The sequence below is a fragment of the Parus major genome, chromosome 20, assembly GCF_001522545.3.
Source record: "Parus major isolate Abel chromosome 20, Parus_major1.1, whole genome shotgun sequence".
NCBI lineage: Eukaryota > Metazoa > Chordata > Aves > Passeriformes > Paridae > Parus > Parus major.
The window spans coordinates 330590-355250 of NC_031788.1; the positions used below are offsets into that span (position 1 = coordinate 330590).

Here is a 24661-nt window from a genome sequence, read left to right on the forward strand (position 1 = left end):
GCGGAGCGGCGCCGGGCGGGCCGGGTGCGGCGGGGGGCGGGAGCTGCGCAGCCCCGACCGTTCTGGATCCCGGGAGTGCTCGGGCGGGGAGGCTGTACGTCACCCTGCCCCGGGAGTGGGGAACCCGCGCGGAGCAGGTGCTTGCCCTGCCAGATGTTCAACACGTCAAGGGGAAGGTTCCGTAGATGATACCGCCGGCTGGAGGCTTCTGTTGCTTTTCTGTCCCATTAGATCTGGAGCATTTCTTTATCGCGCTGCATTCCGTCTCTTTAAACCGTTTTAAAATAACAGAAATTACGGTGGATCTTTTCGCTGACCCCAAAGCTGCCTCATGTCGTACCTGTGTAATGCGTATGGTTGGGAGGCACTGTGGTATTCTTCCTGGCAGGTCTGTGTTCAGATACAGCTTACTGCCAACAAAGTGGATTTTTGTACCAGTTGGTAGTCTGTAATCATTCCAGGATTTGGTTACTCTAAACAGGTACAATTTCGGAAAACAGTTTTATCTCCTTTTCTGACTGAAGATCTGGGTACCAGAGATGTTTCTGTGATCTCAGGCTGTTGTTTCTAGCCTAAATGCTTAAAAATATATCAGGAGAGGTATCTGAAAGTGGATGAGTCCAAGTTGAATAAAATAAATGTCACTAGACTACAGAATTTTTTTGTGTTGTATGCAGTAGGAAATTATACGAAATGTTAAAGCAATGGTGATGACTTGAATTAACCTTTTGCAAGTATCTGTACAGCCGTTTGTAATGGAGCATCTCTGTAACTAGTGCTTTTGACCTGGGTTCAGTTAATTTTCTATAATGAGTAAGGATCCTTTCACAGAATCAGTTTCCAAAAAAGTCAAGCGAGAAGGCTTAAGCAAAGATTAGTTATAGTATAACTCTCTCTTAATTTTTGTGTGACTTCTACTAAAGTTTCATAGTAATAAATTAAGGTGGCTTAGATGAATGCATGTTATTTGACCTAAGTCAGCTTGTGGAAGAGTTCAGTAGTTTCTGTTCTTGCTGAAAAATTCAGAGATGTCTCCTTAATGGAAATTTTACTTGAGCAGGCTGAGAGTAAAATGCTTGCATGTAATTTTAAGGTCAGGTTGGGAATGAGGCTAGAGTAGTAATTGCTCACAATGGTACTGCCTTGACTGAAATGTAAGAAGCATGCAGTTATTTCTTATCTTTAATTGGTTAAGCTCTCTGTAGCACTTTCTTTTGCTCCTGTAGCTCCTGCATGAATTAGGCAATGATATTGATTTAAATTCTCTCTCTTGGCCAGGAAAGGAGAGTACAACCTCTGATTTAATAGTAGGGGATGATAAATCCTCTGTAACGGCATATTTTATTTATAACTGAATCTGCAGAAGATAGGTATTGTCTGTAGCTGTAATTTGACTTGCTGACACTAGCTGTCCTGCCTGTGTGATACTGTCCTGTACACATGTGAACACTTGCACTGTGAACTGAGCTAAAGAATGTACATGGGACAGGGGAGGGATTTAATGCTCAGCCCTACAAATGATTGTTGTCAATATTTAAACTGTGCTCTTGATGGTTTTCTAGTTGCGTGGATACAGTGGGGTCTTCTTAAAAAAGAACAGTTGCACATCTTTTGGACGGGTGCATTTTATTGAGAAGTCTTGTGAAGTGCTTATGAGTTCATTGTGTGTCTGATAAAGTCTATTCCTTTCTTTTTTACTTCAATTAATTTCTTGTTTTCATACTTCTGTTCCCTGCTTGCCTACAGGTTTGTTTTGACTGCTTGTACTTCCTGCAGGAAAATACTTTCTTCAGGTGAGAAATGGTGGTTTGGAACTCTTGGTTTGGCCTTGCTGTCCAAATACCAATAGCTACATGGCCTATAGATTTCTAAAGACCTTTTGGAACTACGGGCATTCCAGTATTTTTGTGACTGCAAGCACTAGGCTTAAATGATCATGCATGCATGGCTGCATACTGTCTCTGTGGTGACTAGCTGCAGATCATAAAGCTTATTGGAATATAAATACTCCTTTCAGAGATATGTTAGTTTGTTGACATGCTTGTCTGTGTTTTTCCTGGGCTTGGGAACTTTCAGCCTTAAGTGTTTAACTTAAGTTAAATGTGGCCAGCTACAGTCTTATTTTTTCATAAATCTACCTGAAATGGAGTTCCTAAAATTGGTTAAAAGGAAATTGATTGAAAAGGAAAACTCTTTCCATCTGTGTCTTCAGCTTGGTATCCTCTATAAATGAAAAGAGAGGAAGCACTATTACTTATTCTACGGAGGGTTTTTTGTTTTGTGGGTCTGATTGTTGTTTTTTGTTTTGGTTTTGTTGTGTTTGTTCATTTGTTTTAGGTTTTTTAATATGAAGTTAGCACTGAAGAACTTTCTGATCTTGTTGCTGATGTTAAAATACTAGTTTCTGAATTGACTCACTTTTCTGCTTAAAATTGGCGCTTCTTTCCCAAGAAATTGGAGAATATCCTCTTGTTCCACAGAGTCGTTGAGTAAGGAAACTATCTTCAACATCTCTGTGTTCCAGATGTAGAGCCGAGCATCCTTAGCCTAGACCTGTGCATAGTGATGCAAAGACACTATGCTATTGCACTAGTGCTGTTGGTAGGGTATGAGTTAGGTTAGGTTATTAGTTACATTATTGGTTATGGTTATTAGTTACGTTAGGTTATTTAGTTGCGTCTTAAGAAACGTACGTTGGCATAGCAGGGGCTGTGAGTCCACCAGGCTGGAATTGCTTCTTCCCTATACTGTAGTTTGCTAATGGATGGAGCTTTTTTTGCTCCATGATCCTGTGTATTTTTATCAGTCATTTGCCTACACTGCAGCTGTCTTCTATTGCTGTAACCAGGCTTACAGAAATAGGTAGTTACAGTTTCTTGTTTTTCCTGCTGTCCTTTCATCTCGAAGCTTGTAGACAAGTCTGCAAGCAGTCTTGAAGTGCACCCCTTTCTTTTCTTCTAAAGAAAATAAAATAGGCAAATCATATCCTTCCTACAGGGTGACATACACACAGATGATGTGTCTGCTTAATTAATTATCTTAAGTAAAGACATAATTTTTCGTTGGTATTTATGGCAGTATAACTTGGAAGATTTTCCTTTATTTGGATGTCTTAAAAATATCCTCTTGTTTATCAACAAGTAGGGTAGATTTGGTTCTGTCAAGGCAGGAAGCAGTGAAGTTATGAAACAGAATGCTGCTTCTAAGAGTCAGAACACTGCATAGTGACTGGGTGGAAACAGTGACCTGTGGGATTCTCAGTAGCCCGTGTTGCAGGTCCTGCAAATTATCTGCGAAAAGTATTTCTCAGACTTTTTTTAGTGGATATTTTTACAGGTAGATTTTTTCTAATAGTCAAAATTCTCAAGTCCAGTTACTGCTGCAGGTACTGTAACCAGGTAGGTTTTCTGCTTTCTGACTTGGTCCTTCCATTTTCAGTCATAGTATTTTTCATCTGATAGATAAAATTCATGTTGACACTTGGTGATAAAAAAAAAATTAGGTTCAGCATCCTGCTGTAAGTGTATACTGTGCTGCTGGAACACCCAGAGCAACCTCAGAGATGGGATATTGCAGCTGATGGTGCAGTGCTGGGTGGTAATGTAGCCAGGTAACTGGGATCTCTGTCCTGTGGTGCAGGCATTGACTGTGAGGTCAGGAGAAGAACAGTTTTCAGCCTCTGGAGGCAATTCCTCTCAAGTGTGAGGGAAAGGTACTCTCTCCAGGATGATCTAATAGTGCACCCAAGCAGGTGGACTACAGTAGAGAAAGGTATGCACTGCCTGAGAGAATCAGCTGTGCTGGGGGTAATCTGTAGGGATTCAAATAATGAGCAGTCTCCTATAAATCCAGATGAGGTCCAGTGTGCATAAATATTGAGCCCCAGCCTCACTTGGCAAGTTTCTTTAAAAAAGCTACTGCTTTTCCCTCAGGTGGGCACACAAGAGAAATGCTGCAACATTCTCAGGAGAACTTAAAAAAACAAACTTAACTGGCAAACTTGAGCAGAGCAGAAATTTGGCAACATTTAAAACAATCAGAATAAAGCATTTCACTTAGCAAACTCTACCCATTCAACCTCATAACACTCATATTCCAAGAAGAGGAAGTTAGGAGTGAAAAAGAGAGAAGACCAAGATACAGCTACCATCTTTCATCCAAGTGCAGTCTCAGCTATCATAAACTCCAAGGATGATAGCAAAGTGACCATGTGCACCTTTGCACAGTGTTTTTTACCTCCTGTGGCTATGCCTCCCAGGTGGGACTTCTGGTTGTCCAGCCACTCTGGGGCTGGGTCGAGGCTACAGGCATGGGGTGTGGGACATTGCTTTCAGTGTGCCTGACAATTGTTCTGGGCTGGACAAGAGGTTCCTGGGGATGAGAGCTTGGAATGGAGCAGTGCACCTCCCACTTTCAGAACAGAAAGTGCCCTGCCCCTTCCTGCCCCATTTTGAGCCAGTAAGAATTTTCTCTAGCTTTTGACAGCAATCCATGTGGCAGAAGTTTGTATGTAGTGTGGCATTGCTGTACACCTGCGCATTGGCATTGATGTCAATGAAAGAGGACGAGAAGTGCTCCAGGTGACTATCTGACTTGGGCAATTTGAGATCATCTTTTTTCCTCCTTACTGACCTGTGGCTTGGCTGTGGACTGTCCAAGACTCTGGACAGACTTGAAAGACTTGAGTAGGTTGGAGAGGAAATGTCCTGTAGTCCTGTATGGCCAGTGCATGAGAACAATGGAGAATGGAGACTGACAGTGAACTATTGTGGCCTGAATGAAGTCGCACCATCCCTGTGTGCCGCTGTGCCAACACGCTGCAACTTCAGTATGAAATGAAGTCCAGGGCAGCAAAGTGGTGCCTCCATTGGGATTGCCAGTGTGTTTTTCTCCATTCCTTTAGCAGTAGAGTGCAGGCCACTGTTAGTATTTACCTGGAGTGGCATCCAGTACACCTGGATACCCCAGAGGCAGCACAGGTGTCCCAGAGGTGGAAGCACAGTCCCACCATTTGCCATGGACTGTTGCAGGGTGCACTGGAAAAGGATGAGGCTCCAGAACACTTGTGTTATGAATAAGGCGCAGTGATCGGCTCGTGCAAATGAGGAGAAGTTATTAACTATGGTGGGAAGAAGTTCTGATGAGGTTTATAGGTTTTTTGACATGTGCTCTTCTTCCAGTTTGATTTTGAACCCTTTTCTGTTCTCCCTTCAGTGTTACCCTCCCCCTTTTGTGGTTACTGCCTGGCAGCTTTGGCCAACAGGGCTGTCAAAGCATGGAGGAGGGCATATACTTGCCCCTTGTAAGAGGCAGCAGGGAGTGGGAGACTTGTTGCTGGGAGGCTTGGCAGGCCAACATCTCACCACCAATCAAGATGTGAGAGGGGTTCCCCCAACAAAAGGCAGCGAGAACTGACTGACAGACCTTGAGAAGAGCCAAATCTACCTATAAGGATGAGACCACAGACCCTAGGAGGAGCCAAGTATACATACATGGGCAAAGCCACGGACTGCGGGAGGTGCTGGGAGGAAATACAGGGACTGCTTATGAATATTAATATAGCTAATGCAACCTTGGGTATAAAAAAGGCAGAGACCATTTTGTGAGCTGAGCCTCTGGTGAGCAGAAAGTCTTGCTACACTCCCAGTGCTGTCCCCTCCTTCGCTTTGTAACTTCAGCTTCTGATTAAGTTTTATTTACTCATTCCTGCCTGGGGTCTGAGTCATTTGTAACACTTGCAGTACATTGATGACATCATTGTATGGGGGCAGCACAGCAGAGGAGGTTTTTGAGAAAGGGGAGAAAATAATCCAAATCCTCTTGAAGACTGTTTTCTCTAAGACCAGGGACTTGCCCAGAAAATTCAGTTCCTAGAAATAAAATAGCAAGATGGGTGTTGTGAGAGTCCAGTGGATGTGGTCATCAAAATAGTGTGTCCAGTCAGCAAAAGGAAACACAGGCTTTCTGAGGGAGGCACTGTGGGTTTTTGTAGGATGTATATTCCATAAGATAGTTCCATAAGTAAGCCCTTTCTGTCGTGTGACACGGGAGAACAATTTTAGGTAGAATCCTGAATAACAACAACAAGTTTTGGACAAATTAAACAGGAGATTGTTTGTGCAGCAGCCCTTGGGCCAATCAGCACAGGATAAGATGTGGAAAATGTGCTCTACATTGCAGCTGATAAGCATGGTCCTTCCTGGAGTCTTGACAAAAAGTACCCATGGAGACTTGAAGACTATCCATGGGGTTCTGGATTTGGTGATAAAGAGGATCTGAGGTCTGTTGCACCCCAACTGAATAAGAGCTCTTCTCAAGTTATGAAGGGGTTGGAACCACTCAGAAGTGATTGACACTGAAGCACAGCACTTTCTGGCACCCTGACTGACAGTGCTGGACTGGATGTCCAAGGAAAATTCCCTTCTACACATCACACTGCTGATGCCACATGGAATAAGTGGATCACTGTGACTGCACAGTGAGCTCAGATAGGAAACCCCAATCAATAGGAAACTCTGGGATCTTAGAAATCATCACCAAGTGGCACAAAGGTAAAAATATCTGTACCATTGGAAGAGGAGGAGAAAAAGGATGCCCCCCCCCCCCATGTAATCAGGTACCAGAAAATGAAAAGCGATGCTCTCTTTACTCGTGATTCCTGTCATAGCATAGGGACAAATTGAAGATTGAAAACTGTTATATGGCATCTTACACAGTGAGTTGCAGAAGCTATTGAAGGACAAGGTGGTCAGATTGCAGAGCTGAAAGCTGTCCAGCTGTTACCAGCTACTGCTAAATGAGAGAAATGGGCAGTGTTCTGCCTCTACATTGACTTGTGGATGGTGACAAATGCTCTGTGGGGGTGGCTGGATTATGGAAAAAGACCAATCGGCAGTGCGGAGGGAAACCTATCTGGGCTGCTGAAGTGTGGCAAGACATGGCTGCCTGGCTAGAGAAATCGGCTGTAAAAGTACATCATGTAGATGCACATGTACCCAAGAGCTGGGCTACTGAAGAGCATTACAACAATGAACAGGTGAATCAGGCTGACAAGGTTAAATTGCCTTAGGTAGATTATTTCTGGCTTGGTGGGCAGACCATGACACTTTATGTCATCTGGAAAGGGATGTAACATTACAGATGGGCTCATGACTATGGGGTGAACTTAACCATGGACACAATCTCCCGGTTGTGACCTGTCATCCATGACTATGAAACGTTTATGCACTGCAGTCAAGCAGGGCCAAGTGGGTAAAGCCCCTGTGGTATGAGGGGCAATGATCAAAATATAAATATGGAGAGGCCTGGCAGATTGATTACACCACTCTTCCATGACTCCAGCCAGAGGTTCCCAGGCTAGCTCAGATAATTCTTCTCTCCAGCTCGGTGCCTGGAGGGGCCCTGCCAGGGCTACTGTTTGAGTCCTGGCCCGGATCAGAGCTCTCTGTCTCACTTTGAACACGAGTCCATGGGTCAGGCAAAAGAGCAGGGGGGACTTTTCTTCCATTTTGCAATTCACAGATTTATTCTGCAACGGTAAAGCCAGAAGAAAGGACAAAGGACGGGGGTTTGACTGTCCTTTTAAAGGGTTAACGCCTCGGGGGATTGGAAGTCGGGAAGACCAGTTAGGAAATAGAGCTGGTGGGCATATAACCTTTCTACAAATCCGGTACATACAGGTTAAGATAAGAGGTAACAGACGTGGGAATTCTCTAACTTCCGAGGATTCTGGGATTTCCATCGGCAGGGAACAGCGGGGTGGAGGCGCGGGGGAGAGGGGGTGAAACCGAGCCGACCAAACTGCTTTGGCTGGGACACAGGAAACGCATGGCACGGAGCGGCGCTTGCACTTCGGCGGTGCTTTCTCGTACTTGCAGTCCCTCCGGGAGCAGTGTGGGGCCAGCGGGACCAACGGGAAGCGGCGCCGGGTGGCAGGGGAGCACAGCGTGGTGGGGCAGGGCCGGGTCCGGTGTCCCGCGGCAGCGCGGGGGGAACGCAGTGGGGCCGGGCCTGGCAGAGGCGCAGGGCCGGGATGGACCCAGCGGAAACGACAGGCACAGCCGCGGGGGGTTAGTCGGCCAGCCCGGCGGAAGATTCGGCCGTGGCAGCAGAAGCACTGAAAGGGAAAAGCAAACACAAAACCCTCTAACTTAGCTAGCAAACTGAACCCCCCACTGCAACAATTCCATGGAGAGGTCTCCACAAGAAACAGTTTTCTCATGACTTTTCATTCCCATGATGGCAGGCGCCCGGGAAAAAACTGCCATCATGCTCTCCTCCCATTTTCACACCACTCAGAGGTGTGTTCATGGGCCATGAACTCACGGGGTATTATTTTAAGGATGAGCTATTCAAAGGCAAAGGTTCTCATCATCTGTCTGATCATCTCTGGGAACAGAGATTTTTCTCCTTTTCTCCCAGAGAGCCAAGGGTCTGTATCAACTCTCACTTCTCTCTCTCTGTTCAAGCATTTAATAAGATCAGTTATTCTACCATCTGCTTAGCTTCATCAATGGGCACTTGTGCTCAGATCTTCACTTTGAAATACTTCATTCCTCCCATATGCTCTTTCATAAACTGAAGGAGCTCTTCAGAACATTATTGTCCATCTCCATTGCCATACCAAAATAATATTTCAGCTTATTAAAGCATCTCCTCATTCTTCTTTTATCTGAGGCTCGAGTCTTACTGGCTTTGATGGTTCATGTTGTCTCTTTACATGTTGATCACTCCCACTTTTCTGCTCCTTGTAGAAGAGATTAAATCTATGGGTCTCATCTGGCTAGTGAAAGGGTTAAATCTTGCACAGGTCTTGTGGATGGTTATGTGATTTCTGCCTCGGCAACGGCCAGGGCTGTTTGTGATGGAGGATTTTTTTCAGCAGCCAGGCTAGCACTCGGACGCAGCGCGGTGAGGGCTGATGGCTTCCCCTCCCCCTGCTTGTCAGTTTTGGTGAAACCCAGCAGTGGCAGAATTTCAGCCAAGCCAGTGATCGGCCTGGCCCAGCAGCGCCGCTGTGCAGGGCTCGGTGGGCTTCCCGAGGGGGCTCGGCCCCTTTGGGAAGGGGCTCCCACCGCCCCACAGTCTCCATCCCCCAGCCGGGAGCTGCTGCGCTCCAGCCCTGCCCCTCCCAGGCCGCGGGAGAAGCGGAGGGCCCAGCTGCACCAGGGTTCTGTAACGTTTCAAGGCCGGAAACAAAGAAAGCAAGCAGTTCCCAGGCTTAGGTTTAAAAGGTGGTATTCACAAAAGTGATCTTACTTTTCAGTGGTCTAAATACTTTCAGTTCTGAGAACTGGCTAGCTATTGGCTTGATCTCAAGCAGAGAGGAAATTCCCAGCAGCCTCTCTCAAAGCCTTCACTTCCGTGTTTTCTATTTTTTTTTTTTTTTTTTAATGCCAAACCATCACAGGTAAATTGTTCTTATCTCAGCCAATGATCTTTACCTTTTGTGCCTCCAATTATCCTTTGGGAACACTTGATGGAAGAATACCATTCCTAAACCACAGCAGTTTCTATGCAGCTTTAGTTCAGATAGAAACCATGAGAAATATCATCAGAATGCCCAATTTGCAGCCTAAATTGGGCTGGGAACAATTCAAATGGCTGTCTTTGCCACTTCTGCAGTGTGAGGAAGTTTTCGTGTATTGACAGGAGTTGGATTTGTGGATGAAGAAGTGAATCTGGAGAAACTCTTGTAGTTGATTCTTGTATTAGCAAAACACAGCTCCTTCTGCCATGTGGTGAATGTTGATTATCCAATGTCTTCACTGACAGGAGAGGACTACTTAGTTAATTATGGTTGGTTAATACTGCAGTACCTGCTGCACCAAAGTAGGAGTAATGATAAAGTTACTGGTAACTTACAGTTAACAACAGATAAATAAATGATGGAAAAATCTGATGCAGTTTGGCAGAGTGTCTGTGTGTCTCTAAGGGTCTCTTAAGCATCTCTTTAATTTGAATCACAGCAGCCTGCTGACCTGTACTGAAATATTTTCAGATTAAACTTTTGTTCTAGAGGTGTTATGCTATTATGGGGATACTGTTGACTGTAGAGAGAATATTTTTTTGAACTCTGAACTACTTTTAGTGTCAGAATTCACATGATTTTTATTTTTCCTTTCCTGTAGTTATACAGCACTGTTTGGAATGTTTGCAGCAACATAAACAAGTTTCTTGGTGAGTATAAGCATAGATCCTTTTTTTAATTGTGGCTTTTCTTTAAGCTTTTGAAATTTTGCTTTAAAATTCAGATTTTACTTAAATACTATCCACAGGGCCTCTGTGAGACTTATCTGCATTGAATTCTTGTATTCCTAAAGGCTGCCATTTTTTCCTTCAATAAAAGCTATACAGTCTTATTAAAGCAGGTTTTTATTAATATTGCTTTATTTAGGAAAAACCTGATTTATTTTATGTGACTTAAACCTTTTTCCAAATTCTTTTTGTTTGTTCAGTGCTTAGGTGCTTGTTTTTTATCTTTAGTGTGTTACAGGAAAAGAGAAGGGAAACTAGAACAGCTAAATGGGATATGATCAAATGACTGAAATAATTGTTTTCAGTAATAACTATTTATTTCTTTAATTGCACTTGGTAATTCAAATGGATTTTATTGTAGAAAAATATTTTTTTTGTTCTTTTGAATTGCTTTTATTCGTATGCTTCCATGTTGATCTATCCCAGTCTCAGTGCCAGTTGAAACTAACAGCACAGTTACATGAGATGTTGCTGAGGGGATAAAAATGACAGTGTCCAGGCCCTGTAATCTCAGGGAGAGAGTGAGGGTCTTGTTCAGAGGCTCACTCATGTAACATATTTTCAGTTTTGTCACTAAGTACTTTGGGAAGTCTTGGTTCTGCCTGAGGAGAAGAGCAAATGTAGATTTTTACTGGTATCAGTTCTCTTAATCTACTTCTATAAACTAGAGAAAAAGTAGGAGACTGAAATCAAGTACTCAGGTCTTACGGATTGAGGGAATGTCAGTGGTGAGGCATCATCTGTTCAGCATTCTTGTTAGAGATATTAAGTATCAGTTCAGGATCCAGTTTCTGTGTTGTGTGGTTCAGAGTTCACCTGTGTAGTTGTTAATTGAACCTGGGAAGTTTTTAAAGCAAGTAAGTGCTGCTGAATGTGTAGTTGAGGATGCTACATCATGCAAGTAAGAACTGCGTTGTAGTCCAGTGTCTTGTTTGAAATGTGTCTTTTGGATAAAAGAAGAGGGTGATGCAGTATTCCTTGAAATTTGTTGCAGTGTCAGGTCTTCCTGTCCAGTTTAAATTTTTCATGTTCATGTTCCTATTAAAAAAAATCCAAACCCAAAAACTTGCCTGAAGATCTAAACATTGTGGTTTGAAATACCGGTGTGAAGGACATCATCTGAAACTTACAGTCACATCTGAAAACAGTCACCTACCTGTGAAATGGTACACAAAACCAACATGAGGCAGGAGCAGACATTCTTGGATTAGCAGAAGCTGTTCTTGGATTAACGTGTTTAGCAGGTATAGGGGTCTTATATCTGTTTTTATGTGTAGAGTAAAACACAGTAAGGCATACTTCATTGTTGCGCTGCTGCTGTAGTCAAAACCTGCCAGGCTGAGGATTTTGTTTGCAGGCAATAAAAGTCTATTGTAATCGGATTCCCATGTCAGTGCCAGTACAGTTTAAGTGGTGCTTGTGAGACTTCCACTTAGTCTTCATAAGATGCCGTTAGGATTGTTTAGTATAAATGGTGTCTGTAAATACTGTTTTGCAGTCTGATGTCATACCTTTTCTCATCTGCAGGTGTGTGTTGTTTCAGCACAGCATGGCTGTGGTCATCCACTTGCAAGGTGTTCCGATTGCGGTGGGGACCATGGACTTCTCTGGATTGACCATTCCTGATGGGGGTGTGCATATTGTAGGGGGTGAACTGGGTGAGGCTTTCATCATTTTTGCCACTGATGGAGACATGAGACTGGTGTCATGGGTGTAGATGATAAAAGGTCAAAAGTATTTCAGTGTGAAAAAAACCTGATGTACAAAATGAGAACGGACTTAGTCCTTGGCAGTTCCATCTGTAGATGTGCCAGCAGATTTGGAGCAGTGGTGCTGGAGAGGATGGCAGTCAGTCTTAGTCTTAGGCTTTGTGGAATCAACTGTACCCATGCTTTGTCCTAGAAGGAAACAAAACAAGTTTGTGTTGCTTGTGTAGGAGAGGCAGTGCTGCCTGCAGTACCCCAGGTCAGCAACATCTGTGCTGTATCTCCAGGAAATACAAGACAATCTGGCTAGTTGCTTTTACTGCCTGGTTTTGCCAGTGCTTTTTATTACCTGTCCTACCCTGTAGTGTTGCGGAATCACCACCAAGCTACTGAGTGCCTCCTAGGAACTGGGGCAGAAGCTTCCCATCCAAAATAAAACATAAATTTTCCGTGCAAGATAAGTTATATTTATGGAAACTGTTGAAGTTGACTGTGCTCCTTTGTCAGGTCAGAGAGCTATGGTGTTTTCTTTCATGGTGTTCCTCTTTTTTTTCTTACTGTATCCTTATGGCAGAGGGAGGGAAAGCTCTGGGTTTGGCATGGATGCACAAAAGAATGAAGGGAATAGGCTAAATTTTGGAAGTGAATTGCATTTCTTGTGAGCTGCTTATGAAGCAGCACTGAGAGAGAATTAAGTTGGAAAGTGGGCTGATTTCAAAGAAAGGGTTTTGGTGTGACAGTTAGTAAAATAATGGTTTAATCACTCTGCAGGTATTTGGAAAATAGTTTTTGCCAGAGTAGGTGTGGTTTGGAAAAGGCTGCAGTGGTTTTGCAGTTTTCACAGAGGAAATGATAGAGGCTGTTATTTGTGAAAGTTTGCCATAACTGCTTGGGTTTGCTCTGCCTGATAATATGAAACAGATTTTCAGTTTCCATAGGAGCCTACTTCTGTTGGAACTTGGTGATATGCCAGGTTTGGGGCTCTGCACTGACAGAGCCTAAAACTGGAGAGAGTAAGGTGTACAGGATGAGCACTGTTAGCAGAGCAGAAAGCTTGTTTTAGAAGTCAAAAATTGTTATGCCTGAAGGGATCAGTATTAATGTATTTCCTTTGCATTGCTGTAAGTCTGTCTTTACTGATATGTGTGTCTGAAGAGTTGAAAAGTTAAATTACCTTATGACTTTGATAGAGAAGAAAAGACTCTCCCTTTTAAATAGCAGGTATTCTTTCAGTAATAAAGATTTAGTAGATATATATCTATAATATAGATTTATAGATTTAGTAATACAGAAACATTTTCTTTTGGAAGTAGTGACTTGTCTAAATCCTGAAGTATTTGTTCCTGAAACAGATCTGATCTTAGAGAAGTAAGAAGTTTTGTAGAAAAGCCATAGAGCTCTTGGGGTAGGCCTAGTCTCCGTGTTTTAATCACAGACTTGAATACACCTCAGAGTTACCAGAGCATAAATCCTGTTAGTGTGTTGATTTAGGTACCAAGTTAGTACAAATTGATTTTCTGGTGAAGAAGATTTTAGGAGAGATGTTCTGGCAAAGCGTTCTTATTTCTAAGTTGTAGCTATGAATCAGTCTAAGGTTGTTTGTTGACAAGGGTTATTGCAGTTCGGAGTTCTTAAGCAGTCTTTGCTGGAGAGGACAGAGGCTGAAACGTAAAATCTCAAAGTTGGCAAGCCCCTGTGTAGGGTTCTTGCTTTCTGAGAAACTGAAAGTTATCAGTGTGATCATGGGCATGCTGGTGAAATGTATTTTGGCACTGCCTCTTGGCCTAGTTTGTGCAGAGCCGTGTCACGGTTCTCAGTAAAAGTTGTGTCTCATGGTTTCAGTGTTGCTCTAAGGCTGAGTGTTTCAAGGTAAAATGGTTGAGACCCTCTGCTGAGTAATTTATCATATGTAATGTTCTGCCAAGTATATATCTGCTTGAAAAGACTGTTCCTGAAATGGGCTGCAAATGGAAAAAACAGCCTGCTTTCATGGTCTGAGGGGCAGGACTGCTGGGTCACATTGCAAGGCAGTGGTAAGATGTGAGAGAAACCGAAGCAGCCCAAGTTTTACAACTTGGGAGGGGAGAGAAAGGAAGACTTGGGAGGAGGGGCCAATGATACGAGATTTTTGCTCAAAATTTTTTCTCTCTTTCAATTTTGTGACCTACTGCCTTCTAACAAGCTTGGCGAAGGTGAAGCCAAGCTTAGTGAACTTAGTGAAGTGCAGTATGTGTGTGCTTTGACTAATGTTGATGTTAGCTGACTAGCTGTGTTCAGATTTTCATGGAATCTGCTGCCTTTGTAACTGATTAAATGGCTTTGGCCGTTTTCTTCAGATTTCCTATTAGCTGTGATACTCACATTTTTTTAAATATTTGACTGAAACTATAGTAAGACCTTCCTCACCAAAACGGATGTGTTTATGCAAGCCCTGTTGTGTGTGATCCTGTTACTGAAGTCACGAGATGTGTTTGTTCCTCTCCAGCCTCATGGAGATGAGCTGAGATGAATCCTTTTCATCCAGGTGGCAGCTCTTACTGAGGAGGACCACTGCAGGAAGCTGAAATAATGTACCGAGAGTGCCTCTGGGAGTATGTTGGCTTTGCATGTCCCTCCTTAGTGAAAAGGAAAAAAAAAAGTACTAGGGAAAGAATCACCTTGCAGATGTCATTTCTTCTACAAGTGTTAAGCAAATTGTATGTCTGCTCCTCATTTGGAGGCATGAAATTCCATTGCTAGTGCGTGAAAGGGATATTTTAATGATGTGAATCTGCAAAGAAAATAGTGAATATTTGAGGTGTGGGTGGATAATGCTCTTAAAATATAGCTTCACACTTGCCTTTTTTTATTTTCCCCAATTTCTACATTCTGATGCGACATAAACTGTAAAATCCCAACCATCCTAAGTTTTTCTTAATTTCATTTCTCAAGTAGAAGTTATGAGCTCCCACCCCAATCATTAGAAGACTGGGTTGATTCAGATCCATGCTGTGTGAACTTGATCTGTTTATCAGATACTACTCTAGGAAATTATTTTTTTTTACTTCCTAGGTGGCTAGAATACTTTATCTTTTGCTTTGAATCAAACTTACAGGCAATAGTATTTTTTCCTCCATACCCTTGCAGGCTGCTTTAATAGAGGTGAGGATCAGTCTAAAAGCACTGCTTTAGAGGAAGGCAGCAGATGAGCTTTTAGTAGAGAAGTTTCTTTGCAGTGAGGTGGTTGGGCTGTCTCTGTGGCCAGCCCTTGGCAAATGGCTTGGCTTAAAAAGTGTGATGAAGGAGTAGCTTTTCCTTATTGTAGAAACTTTATCATATTTCCAAAGATCTTTGATTTCTGAACCACAGTTGAAATTAAAGTAGTTCTTCATGATGTTAATCCTTTTGTAGATGCAGGTCAGTTGATACCATTGCTGTTTATGCCTTATGTGAACCAAAACACTGGTGCTTATTTCTGTGTATGTCTCCTTGTTCTTGTAGTGTAAGACTAAAAAGTTTTTTATTTTAACTCGAATCAATTTTGTCCATCTGTAATTGAATCTTCAAGATACAGCTTTACTATAAGGACAGTGATATTCAATAAGACTTATTTGTGCTTTTGGATCTTGTGAACTTGAAGGCTATGAGAATGGATCATTATTTGTGTTATTAAAATTGTGAGAAACAATTGATAAAAAAAATCAGGAAAAATAACTGTTGACCAGGCTTTTTTACTATGTGTACCTTGAGAGAAACTACTAGAGCAAGATTTCTTAAACTTTTATGTTATCTGTTGGAAACAAATATTAATGAAGAATTTTAAAAATTTTCCCATTAAAATGGTGGACGAAAGCAATGCAGATATGCAGTCAGTACAGAGAGTCTTCTAAAATTGGATTAAAAAAACCTACCTATTTCTAATGGCTTTGAAATTTATTGCACTTGTAGTGATGAGGTGACATAGTGTTCTAGAGTGTGTCACTAATATGGTAGCTGTTGAAAGATTGTCATTGTGTCTGTTTCGCCCACTTCCTGTTTACTGGATTCCTTGTTTTCATCAAAAACCTGGAGGGGGGAGAAAAGATGAAATTTACGTCTCATTTGTGAATAAACATTGGGTTGCATGGTTCTTAATTGACCTGGAACTTGGACCAATGGACAGAGGCTGAGCTTCACTCTTTCACGGTCCAGTAGCTGACATATTGAACATGCTTTTTGGAATCGTTCTGCACACTGTCACTTGGGAACCCTTGTTTAAAAGATAATTGCCCCCTAACTTTCTGCAAATCAAAATTACAGCAGTACCTTAACATCTGGCTTCTGGGAATTATAGTGCATAAGCTTATTTTGTGTATGTCTTGATTAGTGATTGATATTTAATTGCATTTTTCAGGGGAATAAAATCAGCAGTGTTGATATTACAAAATGACAAAACATCCTCCGAATAGAAGAGGGATCAACTTTGAGGTGGGAGCCCAGTTGGAAGCCCGTGACAGATTAAAAAACTGGTATATTTTTAAAACCATTCATGTTATATTAATTTTAAGTCTTTAATATCTTAAACATTTTGTATTGGTGCAGTATTTAAAGTTGTAGTCATTGGTTTGTAGGAAAGTAGTTAATTTATTAAAGTTTATATACCAGTGATTGAGATGGGCGATACATGCTAATATGTTGTGCTGGCCCTCCAGAAGTGTGGTGGTGTTGTGTCTGGGAATAGGACTGCTCCTAAATCTACTTGGACTTCAGGCTCTCATTCTCCTGAATTCACCCTTTAAGTTCTGTGCTATACTTAATATTGTAGAGCAGATATTATGGAAGAATAAATTCTTTGCAGTACAGAATATCCTCACTGCTTCCTTTCTCAGTGCGGTTGCGAATTCATAGGTTCTGAAATCTGATTGAATTTGTTAGGCCTGTGCTCATATGAGGGTGGTCAGCTTTAGAATTAAAGAACTGTGTGGGGAAACATGTTCCATGCTAACAAGTCTGGTCCGGTGCCTGTCTTGCAGTCCTCAGCTGTGAGGAAGAATACTTTTCTTCACTAACCACTGCATTAGGAAGAGGACAAAGAGCTTACAAATTATTTGGGCTAACTTTGAACTTTAATTCTGTACATTTCAGGTAGTCAACTCAAAACTTAGCATTTACTAACAGAAACTCCGTGAATGAGAGATAAAATGAAAATTGCCAAAGATTTCTTAAATACAGGAATTAATTATGTTTTGTTAGCTTCTGTAGATAACGTCTCTTTCCAGAAATCAACTGTAGTTGATTTTTATTAAGTAATCTATGTGGGATAGAGATGATTGTACTTAAAGCTCTGGAGCCTGTCAACGGGTGAAGTGTACAAAGTCAGTATTGAAAACCATATTTGGAATGTGTCTAAGGCAACCACTGCCTTAGACACATTCCAGAACATCTTGGTTGCATGCAGAGCATGTTCTCTCCAGATACAAGGGCATTGGAATTGTGAAAATGAGAAAACATAGCTCTTTCTGTAAAGGATGTAAAGTATGACCATTAGAACCTATTCAGATTTTAATTTGGCTTACATGTGTATCCAAAAGTTGTGTAGGTAAGCAGTGATCTGAACCTGCGTGCATTTTTGGTATTCTTGAGTTTTGTTAGTACAAGAAAAAAAATAGGCTTACAAAAATAAGATCTCTGAGCCTGTCTGTAATGTAGGCTTTTTAAAGATGAAGCTTGGTGTAGCTGGAGTAAGGCTGATAACTTGCATCCATGACTGTTACCCTTCTGACATGTTTGCTCAACAACAGTATCTGAGCATAAATAACTCTTGCATGGGAAAACTTTGTGGGGGGGAATTCAACAACCTGCTCTACTTTTCTACTTTTTGCATATCCCTTGGCTTAAATTTAAATTTTGGATATGCTGTTTGTTCCATGTTCTTTGGTTTTTGGAAACACTTGATCTTGAATGACCTGTCCCCACACAAAGTGCTTTGCAGCTCTGGCATTACAACTTGCTTATGAACTCTCTGTTTCTGAAATATTTTGTTTAATTGCTAAGCTCTGAACTCTGGATTGTGTGCATTTGCATTTTCAGGGTTTCTAAACAAAAATTTTTAAGAGCTGGGGGCTTAGCAAAACTAACAGTACTGACATAGCTCACTGGGTGAGGATTTGTAGAGGACAGCAGACTGGTTTTCTTTCTCTGCTGCTTTCACCACTCTGTGGTGTGGTTACAGTCCACTCCTGTGGAGGAACAGGATTTTCTGTTTGCTGACACTTGCTTTTCCCAGTGCTAGACCTTTGGAGGTCCAGACTTTTTTTGTGTGTATATTTGTTGCTGTGTTGGTGCTTGTCACAGTGCAGCTGGTTTGAAGCTCCCCCCAAACTCAGCCAGCCTAGAAATAAACAAGTCCCTGGGTGAACCATGATAGGATGGATTTGAACACATACAAGGGACTTCAGCCAACCCCATTCGATCCTAATTGCAAACATATCACTGCTTGAGGAGCTGGGCAGTGTGAAGACCCAGACCAATCAGCTATCTAAACCCAGGAAATTCAAACCCCCTATTAAAAGAGCTGCCATAATAAACTCTTTGCTGTTTGTCTTATGATCATCAGACTTGAGTCATGATTTCTGTCTTCAACCTAACATAACGTGCAGTGTCCCACTGTGAGGACCAGCCATCCCATGAGCAGAGTGGGGGGAGATAGAGGACAGCATGTGCAGAGTCAAACCAGCGAAAAAAGCTGGAAAAAAAAATCAGAGTGTGCAAGGAGAGCTGCCAAAACAGTGAGAAAGCTGAAAAACCAAAGAGCTAGAACACAGAAGCGGAATGCTGTAAAACCAAAAGGCGAGTAGAACCCTACTACAGCAAAAACAAGCTGCCAAAGATGTCATGAAGAGCCAACCAAAAACAGCATGAAGAGCTGACCAAAAATCCGGATTCACCTCTATAAATATCCCTTCTAAATAGAAAACGGCACTGAAGTAGTGGGTGGATTTGTCATCATGGAGGAGAGCCCAGTCTTTGTGGACTCTCTTTTTTTACTTCAATGGGTGATGAAGTATAAGCAACAGACTCTAAAAGCCATTATGGACATTATAAAACCCTGGAGGCTTGTAAAACAGGCTGTAGAAGCTGCTATGGATGCTGTGAATGTTATAAAGCCCTGGAACTTTGTTTTGAACTTACTTGGGGTGGTTGGAAGCGAAGTGGGATGTAGGGACACCAGTGGAGATGCCACGGATACCGCCTGCAGGGCAGAGTGGGGGGTGAAAAACCGAGAGGGGAGTGGCTGTTATTCACCACAGCTCCCCCACCACCGTCCAAACTGGTGGCGACTGCACGGTGCATGGATTCACCCGTACTGCGACTGCTTGAGCCACACCCACCAGATCCATCCTTGGAATGCCTGGGGCTGCTCATGTCCCAGCTATAAGGGCCACCTTTGAGCTTCATGCCCCGTAAAGCACCACAGAGACAGCCCGCTGAAAAACCCCAAAAAGGCAGACACCATGTGCCTCGGGTGTTGGTCACCAACATGGCAGACGCTACATGGAGCAGAAGTCACTCACTCCAGATGGCACTCACCACATGGTGCAGGAGCTGTGACACAGCATGTGTGCCGCGAAAGCAGCCTGCTCAATCATCTCAAAATGGTGGCGCGCAGGAGAGTGATGCCGTCCCAGCCAAGAGGGGGCTTGGTGGCCACCATCACTCCCGTAGTGGCACCTGAGATTCCATCCAGTGCACCCACCAGATTCTGGAAGCATTGCAGCATGAGAAAACAGAAAATAAACTGGCAGCCCCATCCCTGAAGCCCTTCCAGCACCCCCCATTCCATGCATAGAGCTGCTGGCACACGGAGATGCGGGACGCTGCTTACCGCCCACCTGCAGCAGCGCTGCACCTCCCAGGAAACCTGGAAGAGCACCCGATCACAGAAGCCAAGTGACATTTCCTGAACCCAGAAGCATCAGCGGGAATCCACTGAACCCTAGAGTTGTTCCAGCACTGCACCCTGTGCGCAGCCTGTGGCTCCCCAGAGCTGAAATCCCCAGCAGCAACCCGAGAGCTCCAGAGCCCAACACGACGCTCTGAACCAATCCTGGCTGTGCCGGGAGCTGCCACCGCAGTGGGCGGGATAGCTGTGCGAAGTGCTGGGTGTCCGCCTGGCCACCACCGCCCACCATAACACACTTGCCATGGCAGGTCCCCAGTGTGCAGGGCAATCCAGAAAAACCTATCCATGGAGCATTAAAAAACCTCTTTTGATGAGGTTTTCAAAATCAAAGACAAAAATTTACTGCCATAAGACAAGCACGCATTCTAATGTTGGTTTCTAGGTACCGTCAGCAGCTTCAGTCCTGGTGCTGTGATGAACAATACTAAACTCTTTTCAAATATGCACTGAAGTTTCATTATAATACTGTGTAATATTTAAGGATTTTAGTTTAATTGAATAATTTTCCAGACTGTTTTTACCCTCCAAAGAATAAAAAAAGCATCAAAGTCCAAAAAGAGCATTCTAAGTTCATAAAGGCAAACATAAAGGTACTAATTTGATGTAAAAGGAAAGTGTTTCATTAGCAAAATTTAGTTACAGGGTTTTCTAGCCAAATATTTTCCACCTGTCACTTTGTTTACATTATCTACAAAAGCATTTTCATGCTGTTGACCACTAAAAACTGCCTTTCATACTTCAGTCATGCCAGCTCCTGAGGTCTCAGGAGGTTGAGGTCAGTGGCAGGTTTTTGAGTACAGCAGGTCTGTTGCTGCTGTTGCTCGAATACTAGTTTGCATGTTTCCTTGATTTTGAATCAAAATATAAACATGGCTTTTAATGTTAAGTTTTTGCAACAAAGTATACAGATACTATAATCACAAAAGTAGAATAATTTGAGGTTACAGAGAAGTTAAAAACTATACATGAGAAGGTAGTAACAGAAACTTCTAAATTAACAAAAATAGTTTGCCTTGCAGCCTTGAGGTCATGTCTTAATACCTTTCCTGAAGAAAACATATTATTTAAAGATGCATAATCCCAAAATGTGTTTAAATTAATTAGAATTGTTATCAATTTCATAACTATTAACAGAAGGAAAAGGTTCATCATTTACACTTATGCCATTAAGTGATGTTAAGTATGCTAATAATACAGTATCTGTGTAAGAGTAACTTAATTCTTTCTAGCCTCAAGAAACAACTTCATAAGTGTCCTTAGATAACAAAATTATTCACTTTTGATGTCTCTATTCTGTAATATTACAGATTATCTATATTTATAGAGGCAAACACCCCAACTAATTTTACACTTTGTTTTTAGTATTGTGATTTCACAAAGTGATTCTACAAGTACAAGGGAATGATGTTATTAACATTGTATATACCCATCAAATAATAAGCTAAGATCACAACCAAGTGAAAAAGCTTTCACAGGAGAAATCCAGAAGCTCCAAATACACACCTTGGACCATCTGTGGGACCTGCGGAATGGCAGTTTACTTACAACTTCATTCAAAAAACCTCAAAAGTCAAGTATTCTGGGGACATTGCTGGCACAAGGGCATGTCACTTTTGATCATGTAGCACAATATGACCTGTAAAACCTGGCTGAGACGGGGAGATGTTTCCTTTGGTGGTTTTGAATTGGTTTGTGACAAGGAGATAAATGGTGCTTTCAAAAGAGTAATATATATGTCTGCATGGTTGTATTTATTTACAAATTATTTATATATCATTGGTTATTTAGTTAAGGATAGATAAGAAAGCCAGCTGTTCTATGAGTTATTACTGAAAGATTTCTTTTAAAGATATGGGAAGCCCACCCAATCTGAGTCTCAGCTCTGGCCAAGCTGTGGCTTTGACTGGCAGGAGAGGTGTGCCATTGAGCCCTCCCAGTCTAGGTCTTGGTTTTGGCCGAACTATGGCCTTAACTGGCAGGGGAAGTTATCAAACCCAGGTGTTTTTGTGCTAAAGATGAAAGCAAGTCACTTGGACTAGCTGATTTGGCTTTGCAGAAGCTGAACCCCTTTCCTTTGAGATAAACAAAGAAGCCTCATCCAGAAGAGGCCTTCCAAATCCTCGTGAAAAGGAGTCTCCTCAGCGATGGAAGACCCTGGATGACAGTAAAGAATATAGGCAGTTTAAGTTTCACCTTGTTAATTTCATTCAAAAGTGCGTATTTGTTTCTATTATAGATGCTAAAACAAAGAAAGGGGAAGAAGTATGGTGTATATATACACCCCCTTCAAAATTCTTGGGTGCTCTCATGTTCTCATGGTTTTCTCATGTTTTTCAATAAATTCACAACATAACCAAGCAAGCCAACAGCCTGTTGGAAGCAGAAGATTATCAGTGGTAAGACAATCTTCTTATCGCCCTACTTAAACTCCAAGACTCAAATATTTGGAAGACATCAGTGGTAGAAATACATGTGTTTTTAATTAATATGGGTTTAAGTTGAATTTTTTATTGCTTGTAGTGTTAAGTTGTAAAATTGTAACTTCTAAGTAATAAGCCTGCAGCATGCCATCTTAAAAACTTGTATTTCTGGTAATCCCCTTTAACAGCTCCTAAATGTGAGTGTTAAAACCCCAATGACACGTGAGATACATTACTGGCTGAGGGAAACTAGGCTTGTCGAGTTGAGTGGAGAGTCTAATTCAAACTAGATTCATTTTCTGTGTCATCATGTTGTCTTTGTCATCTTATCTGCAAGGCACCTGCAGAAGATAACAAAGAACACTTTCACATTCTTTAATATTACTGGAACAGTGAATTGTCACAGCGTGGCTGTCCCCAAACTCAGCCACCCAAGAAGTAAACAAGTCCCTGGGCGAACCATGATAGGATGGATTTGAACACATACAAGGGACTTCAGCCAACCCCATTTGATCCTAATTGCAAACATATCACTGCTTGAGGAGCTGGGCAGTGTGAAGACCCAGACCAATCAGCTATCTAAACCCAGGAAATTCAAACCCCCTATTAAAAGGGTGCCATAATAAACTCTTTGCTGTTTGTCTTATGATCATCATACTTGAGTCATGATTTCTGTCTCCAGCCTACAACTGTCCATAATGGGTGCTAAAACATAGTCATAAGTCTCCTGTTCAGTTAAAGTGCTGTCTTTGATTTCTGTTCTCAGCACCAAATACATCAGTCAATTAATGGGCCACCATTGCCAGTACATTGGCAGCGATGCATTGGAAAATATTTCATGTCAGAGTGCCATATACCTCTTGCATACAAATGCACATCCCAATATACAATGGCTTGTGCCCCAAATTGCTAGTGAAGGACTTTGGAGGTGTTTGGATGAGTTGCCAGCTTTCATGAAGAAGAAATGTTGTATGCTAGCAGAGCAGTCAATGTGAAGCCTGCTCATTGTCAGTGCAAAATGAATTCTGTATATTTACTACTCTTCCCAGAGGTTGCTTTGTTGTATTTGGAATCATAGCATAGTGGCAGTGCACTGCAATTCCTGGTGCAGTTGTCTGTCGTGTCCTATACTTGGAACTCCAGGGAGTACAGTGAGTACTTTTGGTGCTTGACTTACGTTGTTAGGGCTTGTGTTGATGCATCAAACCTGTCATGAAAGGTTTGTCTGTTGGCCTCGGGTTGCTATAGGGAGAGAGCCTCTGTGGATGCTAAAAGGTCTCCTGGTGCATAGTGCTGGAGTTCAGAGGATGAAGGAGGGGGGCTGCTGTAGTAGGACAGCCCTGAATGGAGGGATCCCAGAAGGATTGCTGTAGCCATGGACACAGGCACACTGTCTCAACCGAGTTGACTTTCTGAAATCTTTTTCATTGGATCATTTAAACTGATTGAGTGATGGCTAGCTGCATCTCTTACTGAAAAGAGGATGACTGTACTACATGCCTGCAATAGGCAAATGATGTTACCTTTTGTTACCTTGTTAAAATGACACCTCCAAGTTTTTCTGTCTATTGTCTGAGTAAAAATTGAACGGGCTTTTAGTTCTGGTTAGAGCTCTTGAGTAATGCTGAGAGTATGGTGCTGCCCTGTTAAGATTCACATAGTCAGTCCCATGAATTCAGTTCATGCTGTCAGGAATTGGTCTACATAATGAAAAGATGAACCACTATAGCTGTTGTTCTTCACAGTGCTGGTGCTCCTTGGTGCTTCCTTTCCTCTCTGCATTGCTTTGACTGCACTAAGCTTGTCCCTTCCTAGTTCCAAGGGAGTCAGGGTTTATAGCAATTCTGTTTTGGTATGTAGGAAAAGAGAAGAGAAACAGATTAGTCCAGGAATTTCCAGATATTTACCTTTTCCCAGAAGGGGATAGTTTTACATTTGTCTACTATAAACCCATTTTCATACTGTTTCCTGTCCTTTGACAGCTGTAATCTGAAGTTCCCAGTCGTTACTAACCATAGTCTATTCAGTTCTTTGAGGTTTTGATTGTCACTTAGATTCTTAGAAAATCAATGCCAGCAGTTTGGGCATCTTAGAGATTTTCCCTTACTGTTTAGCCAGTTAATATGTTCTTGAAAGGTATGAGCTCATTCATTTCAAATTGAGCTGGAAAACTTGTTTTGCCCTCCCTGTATGTTGCAAGATGTTGTCTCTGATTACACAGTGTTTCAGATAAATATTTAAATCAGTACCATTTGGGATTTTCTTACACAGGATCAGTTAGCTGTCTTGAATACCCATTGAGTGAGCTGAATACTTCCTTTGTGGTTTGGGGGAGGATGTGTTGGGCCAGCCTGGAC

General features: G+C 42.2%; 1 protein-coding gene across 19 annotated transcripts in view; it reads left to right on the forward strand.

Annotated features, from left to right (window-relative positions):
- The first annotated feature begins 1712 nt into the window (after positions 1–1712).
- Positions 1713–24661, forward strand: part of PHF20 (PHD finger protein 20) — a 75904-nt gene continuing 52955 nt past the window's right edge. For 9 of the 19 annotated variants that reach the window (XM_033519140.1, XM_033519142.1, XM_033519145.1 and 6 more), the window contains exons 1-3: positions 1717–1793; positions 10131–10179; positions 16336–16450. In XM_033519140.1, the coding sequence (XP_033375031.1) occupies positions 16368–16450 (83 nt within the window). In that variant the 5' untranslated portion in view covers positions 1717–1793; positions 10131–10179; positions 16336–16367. Of the gene's footprint in view, positions 1794–10130; positions 10180–11784; positions 11916–16335; positions 16451–24661 lie in introns of those variants that run through there. The other 10 variants (XM_033519135.1, XM_033519138.1, XM_033519141.1 and 7 more) reach the window with 7 other exon arrangements.